Source organism: Callorhinus ursinus, unplaced genomic scaffold, assembly GCF_003265705.2.
Source record: "Callorhinus ursinus isolate GAN/ISIS: 27379988/994484 unplaced genomic scaffold, GSC_fseal_2.0 scaffold66, whole genome shotgun sequence".
Lineage (NCBI taxonomy): Eukaryota > Metazoa > Chordata > Mammalia > Carnivora > Otariidae > Callorhinus > Callorhinus ursinus.
This window is the reverse complement of record NW_027397128.1, coordinates 6,242,839-6,259,388: the sequence shown is the minus strand read 5'-3', so window position 1 is coordinate 6,259,388 and position 16,550 is coordinate 6,242,839. Positions and strand designations below refer to the sequence as shown.

The following is a 16,550-nucleotide window of genomic DNA, read 5'->3' as shown; positions in this document are numbered from 1 at the left end:
TGCTCTCTGCCCCAGGCCTGAGTGCATGGCCACGCCGCCTCCCCCCCAGGCCCTGCCTGGAGCGGCGGGTGATCACGGCAGTAGGGTGGTGGGGGTGCTGCGGTGGTAGGATGGGGGCAGGGATAGCCAGGGCCCAGAGGGAAAGTTGAAGGACCCACAGAGGGCGGGTGGCCTTGCCAGAGGGAAGTCGGGGCTTGCTTAGGCTCTTAGCGTGTAGTACATGCTACAGAGTTGTCACTGACAGGGGCCGAGGGTGCTGTTCTCTGGAGTGCCATCACCCTCCCAGAGAAGGAAATACCAAAGAGATTGTCAGGCACGTCGTGGACAAGCTGATTTATTAGAGCGTTACAGTGGGGCTTCCACCCAGAAGCACTAGAGCGAGGTGCTCAGCTTCCCTCATCCCCCTCTGCCACAGCCTCCTGGCTCTCCTCCCCGCGGTGCTCCCGCCGAGTAAACTCCTCAATGACTATGTCCTCAGAGCTTGCAAAGCAGCAGAGGGGAATGCAGGGTTAGGAACAACATTCTGGGCATCGTCCCTGTTCACTCCCTTCCTGTGATCCCAGAAAAGTGACCCCTTCTCTGCTTCCCAACTCAGATCTAAAGACCCCTCTGAGCAGCTACCTGCCTCAACCCGATCAATCGACCACTCTGGCTTGTTCCCCTTCGCTCCCTCCTGAGTCTCCCAAAACAAAAGTCCCCACGCACCCACCCAGAGTGCTGGAGGGGAAATAAGAATGGAGGGTGGGGAAGAGGGAGGGGATCTAAGAATGAAAGACCAGAAGGGGGGGTGAAGGAAAAAGAAAGATGGAAGGGATGAGGGGGAAGGAGGATTCTGAGAAGAGCAGGGGTGGAGGGTGTATGAAAAGCACTGAACTATGACACGAAGCTAAAGCATATGTCTCCACTGCACAGTATTGAAAGCAACACTCCAGGGAAGAATTTTTAACATTTCCATCGTCACAAAATGGAGGGTGGCAATGGGGAAAGGGGGATGGGGCTTCCAGGCCTTGCATTTCCTTACCTAGCAGCCTCTGGAGAGGGAGGGAAGAATGGAGGTGAAGCTTCAGTTCCACGAAGAAATGTCTCATTTCTCTTCCCCCTCCCTTTTTAACCCTCTCCTCCCTCCCCTCCCCCAACTTACACACACACACACACCCACCCACCCTGAAAACCCAGGAACCCAACCTGCCTATTCCTATACATTCTCTACCCAAATAGCCAGTCCTTGATTCCTGAGATCAGAACTGCTTGGTCCCCAACACTCAGGCCCACCATTCCTATCAGTGCCACCTGGTCACTCACCATGTGATGGCTTTGGATGCATCAGGATCAGGGGCAGCTCCACACCAACATCACTGCAAGGATCCCAAGGGAGAGTCACACATCTCCCACCGAGGCCACTCCCTGAACCTCTCCCCCTCGGTTTTCTGGTCCCTGCCTGGGATGTCCTCAGACTCTCCTTTGGAGCTCTTTCAGTCTCCTTATCTCTTCATCCTCCCCTTCTTGCTCCGTCCCCTCCCCCCACAGCTTCCCCATCGCGTCTCTTACCTGGCTATCAGGTCACCTAGGATGCTGAGGGTAGAATGACACCGTAAAATTAGCAGCTGGAAATGGAAAGTGGCAACCTAGTTTTCCTGGGGGATAAGGGATCATAAGGCCAACTCAGCCACAGAATAGGTTTCTGGAAGGGAAGGTGGCTTGCTCACTGATCTCACAGGTTTGGGAAACTGGTCTGGGAGAATGGGTGGGGAACAGCTTGGTTGGGTCAGGCCAGCCGAGGAAGAAAACAGAAGTGGCTCCCCGGCCCCTTCCCAGACAGACCATGAACCCTCACTTACCCTCCACCAGACACCATCAGGTTGACTTTCACTTTGTAGGACACCAGGATCCCCAGGAGCTCCTTGTTCGTTCCAGGTTGAAGACTGGAGGTGGTAGTATTCGTTGTTGTGTGTTTGTTGGGGGGAGGGGAGTAATGCATTCAGTTCCTCAGTCCCTTCCTGTGCACCTTTTCTAACAGGCCTTCCATGCTCATCTCTCCTACTCATCGAAATCACATTTCTGTTCCTAAAGTCCGGTTTTACCATGTCACCCACTGCTCAGGAGCCTCTCTCTCTGAATATAACTACTCGGTGCGGCTTTCACGACCCTTAGCAAACTGGCCCCACCCAGCCTCTCTAACCTCCTCTGCCTTACCTCCCTAACACCTGGGATACAACCTAAGCGGACCCATCCTCTCTCCATGCTCGGAACACGCCTTACAGATTCCCACCTTCTGGCCTTTGCCCATGCTGTGCTCCCAGTCTGAAATGCTCTTTCCTTCCTCTGTTGCTATCCAGATCCTACTCGTGCCCCAAGATCTAGCTCTCTCCTCCAGAAACCCCACTCCAGCTATGCTGGCTTCTTTTCACTTCTATTGAATTTCTAATCTGAACCACGTGTATAAACATTTAACCTTTAGACTGCATTTGCATTCCTCTTTGTTCTCCACCTAGGCCATAAATTGACTGAAGGCAGAGACTGTCTAAAACTTCTTTGTATCCTCCCACGTTGCTTAGCGTAGGAATGAGCATGTAACAGGTGCTCCATGAAAACGCACTGATTGGAAAATAAGACACAGAAAACTATGATACTGGGAAAGTCTCTTCATGACCCTGGAATACTGATCCTTTATAAAATAATGCTGTTCGGATGATTTCTAAGGGTCTTTCTAGCAATAACAATCTATAGCCACAAGATTGATAAGGCACGGAGAAGGGCAGGGGACAGTTAGCGCTCATCGGGTGGCGGCAGATGGCTTTTGGTGGGAGACACATCTAGCACTAGGGCCCCCAAGGACATAGGGCCAAATGAATGATTGGATAGAATTCTGTCAATTCCTATTATATCGTTCTCCTTTTTTTGGTCCTCCTCCTCCTCCTCCTCCATTTCTCATCTCCTAGTCTTTTCACTCCATTGCTGTCTTTGCTAGAGAGTAGCTACTCTGGAGATCACAGTGTCAGAGTCAGACGGCATGTGGTAGAATCCTTTCCACCTCTGCCACTTTCTAGCGATGTGGGCTTGGACCAGTGCCTTCATCTCTCTGGGTCCTTAAATGTAAAATGGAATAAGAACACATATACTCTGCACCCCTCCTCTACTTCCAATACCAAGCAGTCTTAGACCCAGAAGTGGAGACTGGCCCTTGAGCAGGTTGTCCCGGCTGTTATACTCTTATAAAGAGTATGTATAGATATACATAGATATATGTATATATGTATAGATATATATGACCTTTGTGAGCTGCGAAATATTATACAACACAGGGAATTTTCCTCACTGCTTTTTCCTTTCTTGCTGCCTGTGACCTAAACCTGGGCATTGGTCCCATGGGCATTATTTAGCTTCCTGTTGGCCCTCAGGCCTGCAGGGGTCTCTGAACACTGGCCTAGGGACATTTAAAAAAAAAATAGGTAGGCTTCCTTAACAGTGAAAGCGCAGAACTGTATACATAGCATGGAGAATGGGTAAGGGGATAGAAAATGGAGGTCGGGCATCACGTTTGAGCTTACATTGTGCTAGAGGCCAGATTGGTATCACCATGCTTGAGTTTGCCATCCAGCGCCAGGCCCTGTTTCTGGCAGTTGGCAGCCAGGAGCGGGGTTACTGCGAAGCTCTTAGAGAAGCTGGAGTTAGCAGCTATAGTCTCCCTTTAAAAGGAGAAAAGAACTTAGGCAAGGCTTGCCACTTAAGTGTACTTTCATTCTCAAGACTGTCTTGCACAATTCCACAAACCTACTGGAGTATCCAAGAAAGTGGGCATGTCCGACTGTGGAGAGTGGGAGCAATTCTCTCCAGTGGGAAATCCTTATGCCCCTGACCTCTCTCAGCATTTTGATGGTCCTCTTGTGGGTATCCACCCTCTGGTTCTCCTGGGAATCCCTCCCCTTCTCTACATCAGCCCTCACCTTGACCTTCCTCAGTCCTGGGTTCTTAGCCTCTTCCTTCTTTCCCCAACCCCCTCCTTTGCCTCCAGTCCCCGACCCTTTTCCCACCAACCCACCCCTTGGCTCTCTGACCCCGGCCCTGGTGCCAACTCACGTGAACTCTTGAATGAACACGGTCTTGGTGTACTTGTCTAAGGAATACAGGACAACATCTGTGATCTGGTCAACTGAACAGCCGGGAAAAGCACATGACTATAATCAATCAGTCATCCTCAAGACCCCAACTCACTGCCCTCAGATGTGAACCTGATACATGGGTATGCTATGCATGGTGCACTAAGATGTGCTTGTGGGCAAAGATAGGCCCTTAGATAAGCCTGCATTAGAGAGAAGGTCTAGATGAATGCAGACTGGGTAAGTGGGGCAGAGTTTTAGAAAAAGACCCGCGGATTAGGGACCAGGTGCAGGGGGAATAGGAAAAGAAGCTCACCTGAAATCTTGATTTTTTTGATGACCTTGTTGGTGCAGTTGTTGATAGAAACATTGACAGAGATGGGTTTGCCGTGGTAGTGAACCTGAAGCAGGGGGAGAGGCTCATCACAAGGTTGGAGGGAGAACCCCCCAGATCAAGACCTAGAATTCTTGTTTCCTTAGCACTGTTGCCGCCCTGGCCTCCTGTCTCTGTCTACCCAAGTAGGAAATCAGTGAAGGATCGGGGTTTCGTAGGGGTTTCAGGGTAAGGGGTCAGGAAGTGGGGGTCACAAACCTCCCTGTCCATCCAGGCCTGCAGCTGTAGGGGCTGAGCTGACAGAAGGAAGCGGCGGGTAGTCTGGGCACAGGGGCCAGGGCCTGGCTCTGAGGGTGCAAACTGTATTTTCCGAACCACCAGCCGCACGGAGTCTCTGAGTAGAGGCCAAGAGGTTAGCCAGAACATCTCCTTGGGGACTCACAGACCTTTGCCATGCCAACCCCATGGCCCAGTCCTTGCTTGGGGTGGGGGTGGTTGGAGGTGGGGTAAAGCCTCCCTCCCAGAGAATTCCTCTAGACCCTCAATGGAGGTGTCCAGACCATGGGTCGGCGCATGATGGCTCACTGGCCAAATCTGGCCTGCTGCCTGTTTTTGGATGGCCCACAAGCTGAGAACAGTTATTGCATTTTTAAATGGTTGAAAAAAGTCAAAAGTACGATAATATTTCATGACATGTGGAAATTATATAAAATTCAAATTTTAGTGTCTATAAATAAAGTTGTATTTGGAAGACAGCCCAGCTCATTCATTTACATACTGTCTGAGGCTGCTTTCACACTACAATGGCAGAGTTGAGTAGTTGCAACCGAAACTACAGGGCTGGCAAAGCCGAAATATTTATTTTTTGGCCCTTTCCGGAGAAGTTGGCTGACTGCCCTGGAGCAAGGAGGAGAAGCCAGAGGGGAATCAGAGCTGGACCTCTGAGTCGGTGGCGACGGTACTGTGGAAGTTACAAGTAGGGCTCTTTCTCTCCTGAGATCAAGATCTGTTTCCTAGCACAGGCTGGAGGCAGGGATTTTGGAGAGGACCAAAGACTACCTCTTGGAGATTTTCTCCTCCAGATTTTCAGCACAGAAACTCTTCACTTCAAAATCAATCCCACAGGCCTGCAAGGGGGCAGGGGCAAAGAGAACTCATTTCCAACTAGCCTCTCCTCTTGGGTCTCTAAGGAAATGCTTGACCCCATCCTCTAGCTATCTGTTTCTCCAGTCTTGTCCCCCTGTCCCTCTGCCTGGCACTATTTCTCCCTCTTTCTCGGAACCCGGACCTCACCTTCCCTACATCTTCAGGCCCTGGCTGCAGTGTCACCGAACAGGGGAGGTTAACAGCCATCTGGGGGATCAGAAAGAGGTCAGCAAACACGAGAAATAGGGCCCCCCTTCCTTTGTTTTCCCTCTTTAGCTTCGCCTCTTACTCTCCCCTGGGAACCTTGCCCAGGACTGGGGGGGAGGGGTCAGTACCTGCAGGGTAAAGGGGTAGGCATTGTCCCCCAGCTTTTGCAGCAGTCGCTCCTGTAGGACTGTGAGGGACCCTTGGGGGCTGGTGGACTCAGGTGGGAACACTTGCTGCACCTGTACGTACAGATCTTTGCGGAATGTCAGACCAATCACATCCAAGTCATCGTGGCCATAGCGGAAGGCACATGTCAATGTGACAAACACTGCAGGCAAAGGAGGAAGAGAGTGACCTGTCGTGCCCAAGGGAGAAAAGAAGTTCTTAAATGGCTCAGAGGAAGACACGGAGACACAAGGGAATATGATTGAAATCATATGGCCATGAAGAAAAGGATTAATACATTAGACTACAGTAAAATTTAAATCTTCCTTACATTAGGGGTCTTTATAAACAACGAAACAAGCAAAAGCCTGGGAGAAAATATTTTGCAACATGCATAGCAAACAAAAGTTTAGCCTTCCTAACCTGAAACTAAGTGAACGTTGTGTGTCAACTATACTTCAATAAAAATGCTTCACATTTGTGATATATAAAGAACTCCCGCAAATCAACAATTTAAAAATCCCGATATAAAAGTGTGCAAAGAGTATGGAGAGGCTCTTTGCAGAAGCACAAAATAGAAAGGCCAATGAGATATGAAAACATGTTGGGGCGCCTGGGTGCTGCAGTCGGTTAAGCGTCTGACTCCTGGTTTTGGCTCAGGCCATGATCTCAGGGTTGTGGAATTGAGCCCCACGTTGGGCTCTGCACTCGGTGCGGAGTCTGCTCGAGATTCTCTTTCCCTCTCCCTCTGTCTCTCCCCACTGCACGCACTCTCTAAAATAAATAAATAATAAATCTTAAAAAAAAAAGATATGAAAACATGTCCAGTCTCATTAGTAACCAGATAAATGCAGATTAAAACCACAATGAAATAACATTTCACACACATCAGATTATCAAAAAATTTTAAAGTCTGACAGTACTAAGGGTTGGTGAAGGAGTGGAGCAATAGGAGTTCACTGCACACAGCTGGTGGGAGTATACATTAGGACAACCACTTTGGAGAAACTCCGGATTGAGTAAAACTCAGTCTGCTTATGTATTATGATCTAAGAAGAATTTAGAGGAACTCTCGCTCATGTTTATTGAGGAGATACATATGAGAATGGCCATTGCATCAGTATTACATTTGTCATAGCATAAAATTAGAAATCATTTCAATATCAGTGAAAGAATGGGTAATAATAATAAGTTACAGTATATTCATATCATAGAATGCTAAGCTGAGGTTAAATGAATTAGAGCGCCATGTATTAACATGGTTAAGTCTCAAAAAAAACTATTGAGTCAAAAGAAAGCTAGTTTCAGAATGATACGCACAATCCATTACTGTGTATATAAAGTTTAAAAACATGTAGAACAATGCCAGAGCTGCTTACAGATACATAAATATGGAGTAGAAGTATAGAAACACCATAGGAATAATAAACACCAAATGCGGGATAGTGGTTCCCTGGGGTGGAGGCCAGGAGGGAAGGAGGGAAGGAGGAGAGGGAATGGGATTAGGGAAGGACACATGGGAGACCAGTTTGTTTCTGCAGTTCTTTTTAAAGCTAGGTGGTGGGTACAAGGTATTTATTACATGATTCTCTAGGGTCAGACTACCTGGGCTTGAACATGACTTGTATGAATCCCTCAAGTTCTCTGAGCCTCAGTTAATTTGCCTGTCAATAATAGGAGCTCTACATATGTTATTTAGGCTTAACAACAATCCTCTGAAGTGTCATTATTATTTGTTAAATATTTTATTTTCTTAAGTAATTTTTACATCCGATGTGGGGGCTTGAAATCATGACCCCAAGGTCAAGAGTCGCACTGGCTCCCCCCTCTTCTGGAGTATTATTATCTCCAATTTACAGGTAGAGAAAATGAGCTCAGAGCCGTTAAGTGATGGCCCAGGGTTTTCTAACCCAGGCCTGTGTGACTCCAAAGCCCAGACTTCTGCATGCCCAACCTAAGTCATAGGAGTTCATGTGAGGAGTTGATGTATAAGAAATCCCTTTGGAAACTGTAATTATAGATGTGAATGATGATAATGATCATGGGAATATTGGTAGAAATTGGATAGTTATAAATGAACTCATGCAGCTGGTACCTAAGATTAGGGGCAAATAGAAAGCTGCATCAGTGAACTAGAGGAATGTGGGATGGGGTGCAGAGGCATACCTGTCCAAGGACAGAGTGACAGAGATTGAGGGAAGGAAAGAGAAAGAATGGGTGGTAAGGAAGAAGAATCTTCTATCAGGAGCCCTGACCCACAAGGAAAGAAAAGTACCAACAGCCACACACTAGGAGACAGCAACTTATTTTAGTATTTTTAAGAGATCAAAATACGGAACAGCCAGAATATCTGCTTTTAAAATTAAGAACAAGGAAAGTGAATCTATATTCAAAAGATACAATGAAGACTGAGAGTAATGATAATGGTAGTGTTTATAAGGACTGGATAATGGGCAGCCTCGTATATTGCAGGAGGGAGAGTTAATTGGTACAATCATTTTGGAGGGCAGTCTGGCAATAGAAAGCTTTAAAGATGTGTGAATGCGGGATGCCTGGGTGGCTCACTCAGTTAAGCGTCTGCCTTTGGTTTGGGTCATGATTCTGCGGTCCTGGGATTGAGTCCCGCATCCGGCTCCTTGCTCAGTGGGGAGCCTGCTTCTCCCTCTGCCTGCAGCTCCCCCTGCTTGTGCTCTCTCTCTCTGACAAATAAATAAATAAAGTCGTTTAAAAAATATGTGAATGCTCTTTAGCAATGTATTTATTTGACACAGAGAGAGAGTGAGAGAGCACAAGCAGGGGGAGCGGCAGAGGGAGAGGGAGAAGCAGGCTCCCCACCGAGCAGGGAGCCCAATGCAGGATTCGATCCCAGGACCCTGGGATCATGACCCGGGCCGAAGGCAGACGCTTAACCGACTGAGCCACCCAGGCGCCCCTGGCTATTCATTTCTTCTCTAGGCATTTAGTCCAAAGAAATAATTGGACAAGTATGAAAGATATATGTGTGTGTGTGTGTGTGTGTGTGTGTGTGTGTGTGTACATACACACACAAGTATGCACTTCACAGGGTTGTTTATAATAGCCAAAAAAGTCTGATTGAAGATTGGCTAAATATATTATGGTACCCCTATGTGGTATACTACTAGACACCTGAAAAATGCATAGATTTCTATATATTAACATAGGTGAAAAAGAAGGTTAGAAAATATTATTTATCGTATTGCATTTAAATAAAAATATAGCTATTTTTGCATGGAAAATATGAATACATATGAATTAAAATATTATTAGTGATCATCTTTGAGTGATAGGATTGCAGGTCTCTTTCTCCTTCATCTGTACTTTCTAATTTGTCTACAGTGGAGACAAACTTCACAATTCTCAGAAGATGTGACAAATAAATTCCCCTTGGCTTTCAATTATGACCAATTAAAGAGGGTGGAGAGAGGGAGAAAGAAAAGGGAAAGGAAAGAAGGAGAAAAAGAAAGGAAAAGACAGAAGGCGAGAAGGAGAGGAAAAGAGGTGACTGGAAGGAACCATGGGAGGGAAGAAATGAAAGAGACGAGGAATAAGACAGAACAAGATCAGGAGGGGTGAGGCAGAGGGTTATGTAGTAGCCCCTGAGGTGAGGGTGGCAAACAGATGGATGGTTCTGGCACATCCCCCTGTTTACAAGTGGGGAGGGCATCACCTCCCCCCACTTCCTGGTTCCTTAGCAGTTTAGTATCAAGCTTTTTGTGTGCTAGAAAATAGCTCGTTCTCATTTTTAAAAATCCAACATCTATTCTAAAGTTATTAATTTATATTTGTGTCTGTTAGACAAACAGTACCTCTTAATTGTGTGAAAACCAGAAAATAAAACAAAAAGAATAAATCAGAGCTCTGCCATCACACATCATATTGCAGAGATAACTGCTGTTAATATCTCTTGCACCTGTTTCCCTGCTTTGTGTCTTTAATTAAACATAAGGCTACCTTAGATATTGGTGCCATTGCCTTTTTGAAAGTGAACTTTTTATTTTGAGAGCATTGTAGATTCACATGCAGTTGTAAGAAATAATACAGAGAGATCCCAGATAGATTTTTGTTAAATAATTCATCTATACTGCCTTATAATTGGCCTTTAGCACTCAGTAGTATAGTATAAGCACGTCTTACATCAGGAAATGAAACTTGATAGAAAAAAATATTAGAAAATCTGCAAATAAAATCATCTTCATAAAAGTAACAAAACGTATAAAAGAGCCAAGGAACAAAGTGAGCAAATAGACACAACTTAAATGAAGAGTAATAAAAAATCCTGCTAAGGAACATAAAGAAAGACTCAAATAAAAGGGAAAAAGACATCTTACTTCTGGATCAACATGCATTTTCTAAACTAAGTATTTCTTTCTGTAGGTTATTCTGAAGATTTTGTAGGAATGTGAAAAAATGATTTGGGCTTTTTTTTTTTTTTTTTTTAGAATACAGAGTAATTGAGAGTCTTAAATTGGTTAATTTACCGGCTATTCCCCAGAATTCCTCTGATATTTAAAACTGGCTGGACTGCTTATCCACACTGTTTAATCAGAAAGACTAAGGTTATTTTATCTCACAGTATCTAAAGGTTATATTTGAACTAGTATTCATCAATTTGTTCTGAGCCTTTTTTAAGCCAAACCCAATTTTCAAACTTAATGAATCACAGAGTAAAAAAATTTTTTTTAAAAGCAGTGCAAAACAGCAAAGGAAACGGTCAAGAAAACCAAAAGACAACTGACAGAATGGGAAAAGATATTTGCAAATGACATATCAGATAAAGGGCTAGTATCCGAAATCTATAAAGAACTTATCAAACTCAACACCCAAAGAACAAATAATCCAATCAAGAAATGGGCAGAAGACATGAATAGACATTTCTGCCAAGAAGACATCCAAATGGTCAACAGACACATGAAAAAGTGTTCAGCATCACTCGGCATCAGGGAAATCCAAATCAAAACCTCAATGAGATACCACCTCACACCAGTCAGAATGGTTAAAATTAACAAGTCAGGAAACAACAGATGTCGGTGAGGATGCGGAGAAAGGGGAACCCTCTTACACTGTTGGTGGGAATGCAAGCTGGTGCAGCCACTCTGGAAAACAGTATGGAGGTTCCTCAAAAAGTTGAAAATAGAGCTACCCTATGACCCAGCAATTTCACTGCTGGGTATTTACCCCAAAGATACAAATGTAGTGATCTGAAGGGGCACATGCACCCTAATGTTTATAGCAGCAATGTCCACAATAGCCAAACTATGGAAAGAGCCTAGATGTCCATCAGCAGATGAATGGATAAAGAAGATGTGGTGTATATATATACAATGGAATATTATGTAGCCATCAAAAAATTGAAATGTTGGCATTTGCAACGATGTGGATGGAACTAGAGGGTATTATGCTAAGACATAAGTCAATCAGAGAAAGACAATCATCATGTGATCTCACGGATATGAGGAATTTGAGAAACAAGAAAGGATCATATGGGAAGAGAGGGAAAAATGAAACAAGACGAAACCAGAGAGGGAGACAGAGCATAAGAGATACTTAATCTCAGGAAACAAACTGAGGGTTGCTGGAGTGGTGGGGGGTGGGAGGGATGGGGTGCCTGGGTGATGGACACTGGGGAGGGTATGTGCTATGGTGAGCGCTGTGAATTGTGTAAGACTGATGAATCACAGACCTGGACCCCTGAAACAAATAATACATTATATGTTAATAATAATAATAAAAAAGCAGTGCAAAAATATTTCAGTGTAATGTTGATCTATGATACGGTGGCCAGAGTAATGTCTCTTGTTGTTACTTGCTGGAGCTATTGTTTTCTTTGTTTCTTTACTTGGGATCCCCTCCCCCCCAAAAAAGACGGGGGTTTCCCTACACAGAAGGAGAGGTGGAAAGATATATACCAGAGGTTGCAAAATGGCAGTCTGAGGAAAAATAAATTTTTTTTTTTTATCTATCCAAGCCTTAAAGAATCTTTTAGTTAGCTGCCAACATTTGAAGATCAGGAAATTTGCGTGAAAATATGGATTTCTGGAGCACTGGATCTTTCCATAGCCAGTCTAAGCCCATGTTCAGTTTAGCAACAAAGCAAGAGGACCACCAAAAATAATAAAGAAAATCAGAAATTTTAGAAAGAAACTATTTTAATTCCAGCACACATGTAAATGTTGTGTACTTTTGAAAAATAAAATTTCATTTATGTTTTAGAAATATATCTATGTTGAATATTATTTGGGGAAAAGGTACCATAATCTTTTTAGAATTTGGGCTTCTGAAGGTCTTATTCCGAGCTTCATTTCTAGTTCCATTCCAGCAATCGGAAAATTTGGCCACACTGGGCTAAAATTCCCGGTTGTTTGCCCCCACCGGAAAAGGCATTCACAGTTCCCACCACTTTTTGGTTTTCTTATACCCCTCTGGTCCATTTGTCCATTCTACTCATTCAAGTTACTTGTCTGGCATGTGTGACATTTCAGTTTGGGGTCCCTGGCACATACAAAGGCCAAGAGAATTTTCACTTACTCTTTCGATCTTTTAGGTAATCAGGGTCAACCAGGACCACACCATCTGTGTAGAGAGGGAGAGACAGCACTGCGGTCAGGAAAAATCCTTAGACTGTGAAACAGAAGTCAATCCCTGAAATAGCTCCTCCCATTTCCCCCTTTAATTGGCCTCCTCTTCTGCATGTTCCTTTCTTGGCTTTCTTTTAGTTCCTGGCTCCCATTCCCTTCTCCCCAAGTGCTTTCCCTTTTTGGACTCACTGACCGATGGGATCCACCATGTCCACATGGTCCACGAAGTCCCGTTTCCCCAGGTAGATGGCAAGCTGTTGTGGAACAACCTGGCATGTTATTCTCATAATCATCTTTGAATGGGTTCCCCTGAAGCCCCCAGTGCAAACCCTTGAGACCTTGAAGGAGGTACCCACCTATCCCTTTTGCCCTCTCATTTGCCAGGCTAAGCCAGGTTCTCTCACCTTCCCATTGGAGCAGGTCTTCTTATACACCCTATAAAGAGAAAATCAGAAAGAAAATAGGGAGGGTCATTGGGAGAGAAGGGAAGAGGAAAAGAAGGGAGAGGAGAGGAAGGGAAGTGGGGGAGAAAAGGAAATATTCCTAGGATTAAGAGAAGAGGCCCAAGGAGCATGAAATGGTGCAAAGGTGGAGGTAATTGGTAGAGTTCAAATTACAAGTTGAGGAGAGGTTGGAAACTCCTCTACCCCAAAGGCAAGTACTTGGGTTTGGGTAGGGGACAAGTCACTGATTCAGAGAATTAGAAGGGGTTCTTACTTACCTTGAGCTGTTGGCCATGGAGTTGATGTTGAGCCTTTTCTGAGAAGAGAGAAAGAAGGAGGAAAGCTCAGTCATTTGGTCCCTCTTCTCCTTGTCCCACTCTGGGATACCATCCAGACACACCTAGTGTGCAAACTTTCCCCCTTAAATAGATAACTCACCACCATAAAGTGCCTTATATTCTCCCTCCTGCCAAGGGTACTTATTCAGTCATACTCTCACCCATCCCAGGCACGGGAAAAAAACAAAACAAAACTATTTTTACAAATTGTCCACTAACCATACTGTCTATTCTCCAGAAAGGGCATGGCTTCCTGAAATAGCTGGGGCACTCGAGTACCTTCACAGAGAAGGAACTTGTCTGGAAGGGGGCTGGAGAGAGGCCTCCATCCAGACAATTTGAGGAAAACTGGACTGGATGAGGCTGGACATCACCTGGCACACAGTAGGTGTCAAGACACGTTTGTTAGATACACAAATGAATGAATGAAGAAAAAATGGATTCTGTCTGCTTTTGCACCTATAATGGATTCTGAGCCTGAGTTCACCTCATGGTGGCCTTAACTCTCAGCTAAGAGAGGAGAAAAGTGTGGGAGAGAAGGGGTTGGTGCCCTTATGCTCTTGGTGGTTGGTGGCAGAAACCTCTATGGAGGTCGAAAGCCTTCCTTGAATCTCTTCATCATTCTCTTCACCTTCCCCCGATTTTCCCATTCTTACCCCTATTCGTGTCCCCAGGTGCTAGGCCTTGGAGTAGGGACCCTTAGAGAGAGGGAGATGTCTGTCTAGTGCTTCTCTCTGATGTATATCAGGTCTGGCCTGAAGGGTGAGCTTCGGGGAGCTTCCAGAGGTCTCTCATAGGGTCTCTCAGCCCAAGTGCATGCTGGCTGTGTCAAGAAAGGTGCCCTCAAGTGCCCCTTGATATATTCATGGGGTTGCTAAAGGCAAGGGGTATGGACCTAGTATGGGATAGAAATAGAGGACTTTGGATTATTACCTGGGGAGAGAGATGAAGCTCACATCCGTCTCCAGCTCTGGTGGCTATGCTCACCTCCCCAGCCTCTTATACTTAAGGTACTTTGAATGTTTAGACTGGTGGGGGTCAGGGAAGAAGAATGGAGTTGGGGGGGCATAAAACACTGCTTCATAAATAGCTCAGTTGCCAAGAGTTTGGAAAGCAGATTAAAGGCTAAAAGATTAGTGGCTAAGGATTAGCAGGTTCTTGCTGCTGGAACAGGGTGGGGGTAGAGGGTTGAATCTGATGGTGTTAAAGTCAGGGGAGCTTGATGAGGGAAATTACAGGGTTTTGGCCTTATGAGGCCTTGAACCTCAGGACTGGGATCAAAGGAGAGTCAGAGACATTAAAGGAAAAGCATGGTGAGGGATAGAAATAGGAGGGCTCGAGGTATGGGCCTTTGTGATTCTGAAAGGAGAGCCTTGTGTCATACTTTAATGTTTCCATAGCTCTTGATCAGCTATTACAGGCCACACAAAAGCTAGGAGTATGGGAAAGAGTACCGTTCCCCAGTCGCCCACCACGTGGGACTTGGGACTCTTGAAGCCTACTGTTTAGAAACGCTGATTATCCCAGCTTATGTGCACAGCAGGAGTCAATCTCCTGTAAGTGGGGGTGGTGATTGGGGAGGGGAAGCTGAGTGTGTTGAGCTGTGTGTGCACATGTCTGTGAGCCTTGAATATTTCTTGATGGAGAGGAAGGTAACAAAGGATTCTTGGCCCGGGGACAGGTTCTCCTGGAAGGATGTTGCATGTGGAGGGAATAGACAATTGACATCTGTATCACTCCCACCTAGAGTAAACCTTCCCACCTAGTTTTTGACTCTTCCCAATCCCTGAAACTAAGTCCATGTTAGAGGCTCTAAGCAGCTTCCCTTGCCTCATATGACCACTCCTGGAATTAGAGATATTTCTGTCCTACAGCTGCCAGGACCCCCACAATGGCAGCAACAAAAATAATCTTCCTTTCTTGGCTGTCCTTCTCACAGGGCCCAGGTCCAGACTTTGTGGACATAAAGAATGTAGAGACAGAACCTCCAAACTCTGGGGATACAGGACCCTACCCTGCCTCCAACCCCTCATAGAGCTGGCTGGTCTTTAGTATCTATCCATAGATGCCTGCCCTCAACCTGCCACAACAGGGTGTCCATTCCTCAGAGCATGGCCATGACTATGGCTCAGAGGGCTGGGCGTTCCCTACCTCCTGCTCCCTACTGTGACTGCTGGGCAGCTGTCCTGTATTCCTTCTGTACAGCTAACTCTGTTAGCCTTTGCCATTCCTTGCCAATATACACCCCAGGAGCTTGTCTTTTAGTTGCTATTACTCTGCTCTTCTCAGGGATTTTCAGATAGAGCTAGAAGCCCAGACTCTGCAGGGACCATAGTGGGACTGAATCTAAGGCTGGATATACAGGAAAGAGTTATGTACTTGCCAAGGCTGGTGTCTGTGGGGAAGGCAAGACTTCAGAATCAATGTACTTTTGGACTAGGCTTCAGCCCATTTTTGTCTTCAGACCCACACTTAAAGTGTATCCCCTCTTTCAGTTCAGATCCATGGTCCTCTCAGCAGGAAGAAAATAGATCTGGTAGGTCTTTAATTCATTACTATGATTGAACTTAAATCATTATCTCTCTTCTAGGAGTATGTGCCTTTCTTGGCTGAGGGATAATTTACAAACAGCAAAAGGCACAAACCTTTAATTGCACAGTTTGATGAATTTTTATCTACTGTGGTAGGCTGAATAATGGGCCCCAAACATATAGGGTCCTAATCCCTAGAACCTATGAATGTTACCTTATATGGCAAAAGGAACTTTGCAGAAATGATTAAATTAAGGCTCTTGAGATGGGGAGATTATTCTGAATCATCTGGGTGGGCCCTAAATAACCACTAGTCTATAAACAAGAGGAAAAAAAGGGAGATAGAAGGAGATTTGACTGTAGAAACAAAGCAATATGAGAACTGAAGCAAGATGCTATGTCACTGGCTCTGAAGATGGAGGAAGGGGCCACAATCAAGGAATGCAGCTCTGGATGCTGGGAAGAATGAGTGCATGGATTCCTCCTCCCCCCCCGCCCCCCCACCCACCCATAGTCACTTATGGTCACAAGGTGGCTGTTGCAGTTCAGGTGCAGCCTGGTTGACACCTGAATTTTGGTAAAACTGATTTTGGACTTCTGACCTCCAGAACTATAAGAGAATAAGTCTGCTGTTTTAAGTCACCAAGTCTGTGGTAATTGTTTTACAGCAGCAAGAGGAAACTAATATACCTG

General features: G+C 45.4%; 1 protein-coding gene across 1 annotated transcript; it reads right to left on the bottom strand.

Annotated features, from left to right (window-relative positions):
* Positions 1 to 323: 323 nt before the first annotated feature.
* Positions 324 to 13,283, bottom strand: ARR3 (arrestin 3). Its single transcript, XM_025888403.2, has 16 exons — positions 13,267 to 13,283; positions 12,950 to 12,980; positions 12,739 to 12,799; positions 12,496 to 12,540; positions 5,913 to 6,112; positions 5,725 to 5,784; positions 5,491 to 5,558; positions 4,690 to 4,825; positions 4,414 to 4,498; positions 4,078 to 4,150; positions 3,549 to 3,686; positions 1,839 to 1,922; positions 1,549 to 1,572; positions 1,303 to 1,355; positions 1,022 to 1,031; positions 324 to 480 (listed from the first exon to the last, which is right to left on the bottom strand). Exons 1-16 carry the CDS (start codon positions 13,281 to 13,283, stop codon positions 387 to 389), a joined length of 1,179 nt encoding a protein of 392 aa, XP_025744188.1. The 3' UTR covers positions 324 to 386.
* Between the last annotated feature and the right edge of the window lie 3,267 nt (positions 13,284 to 16,550).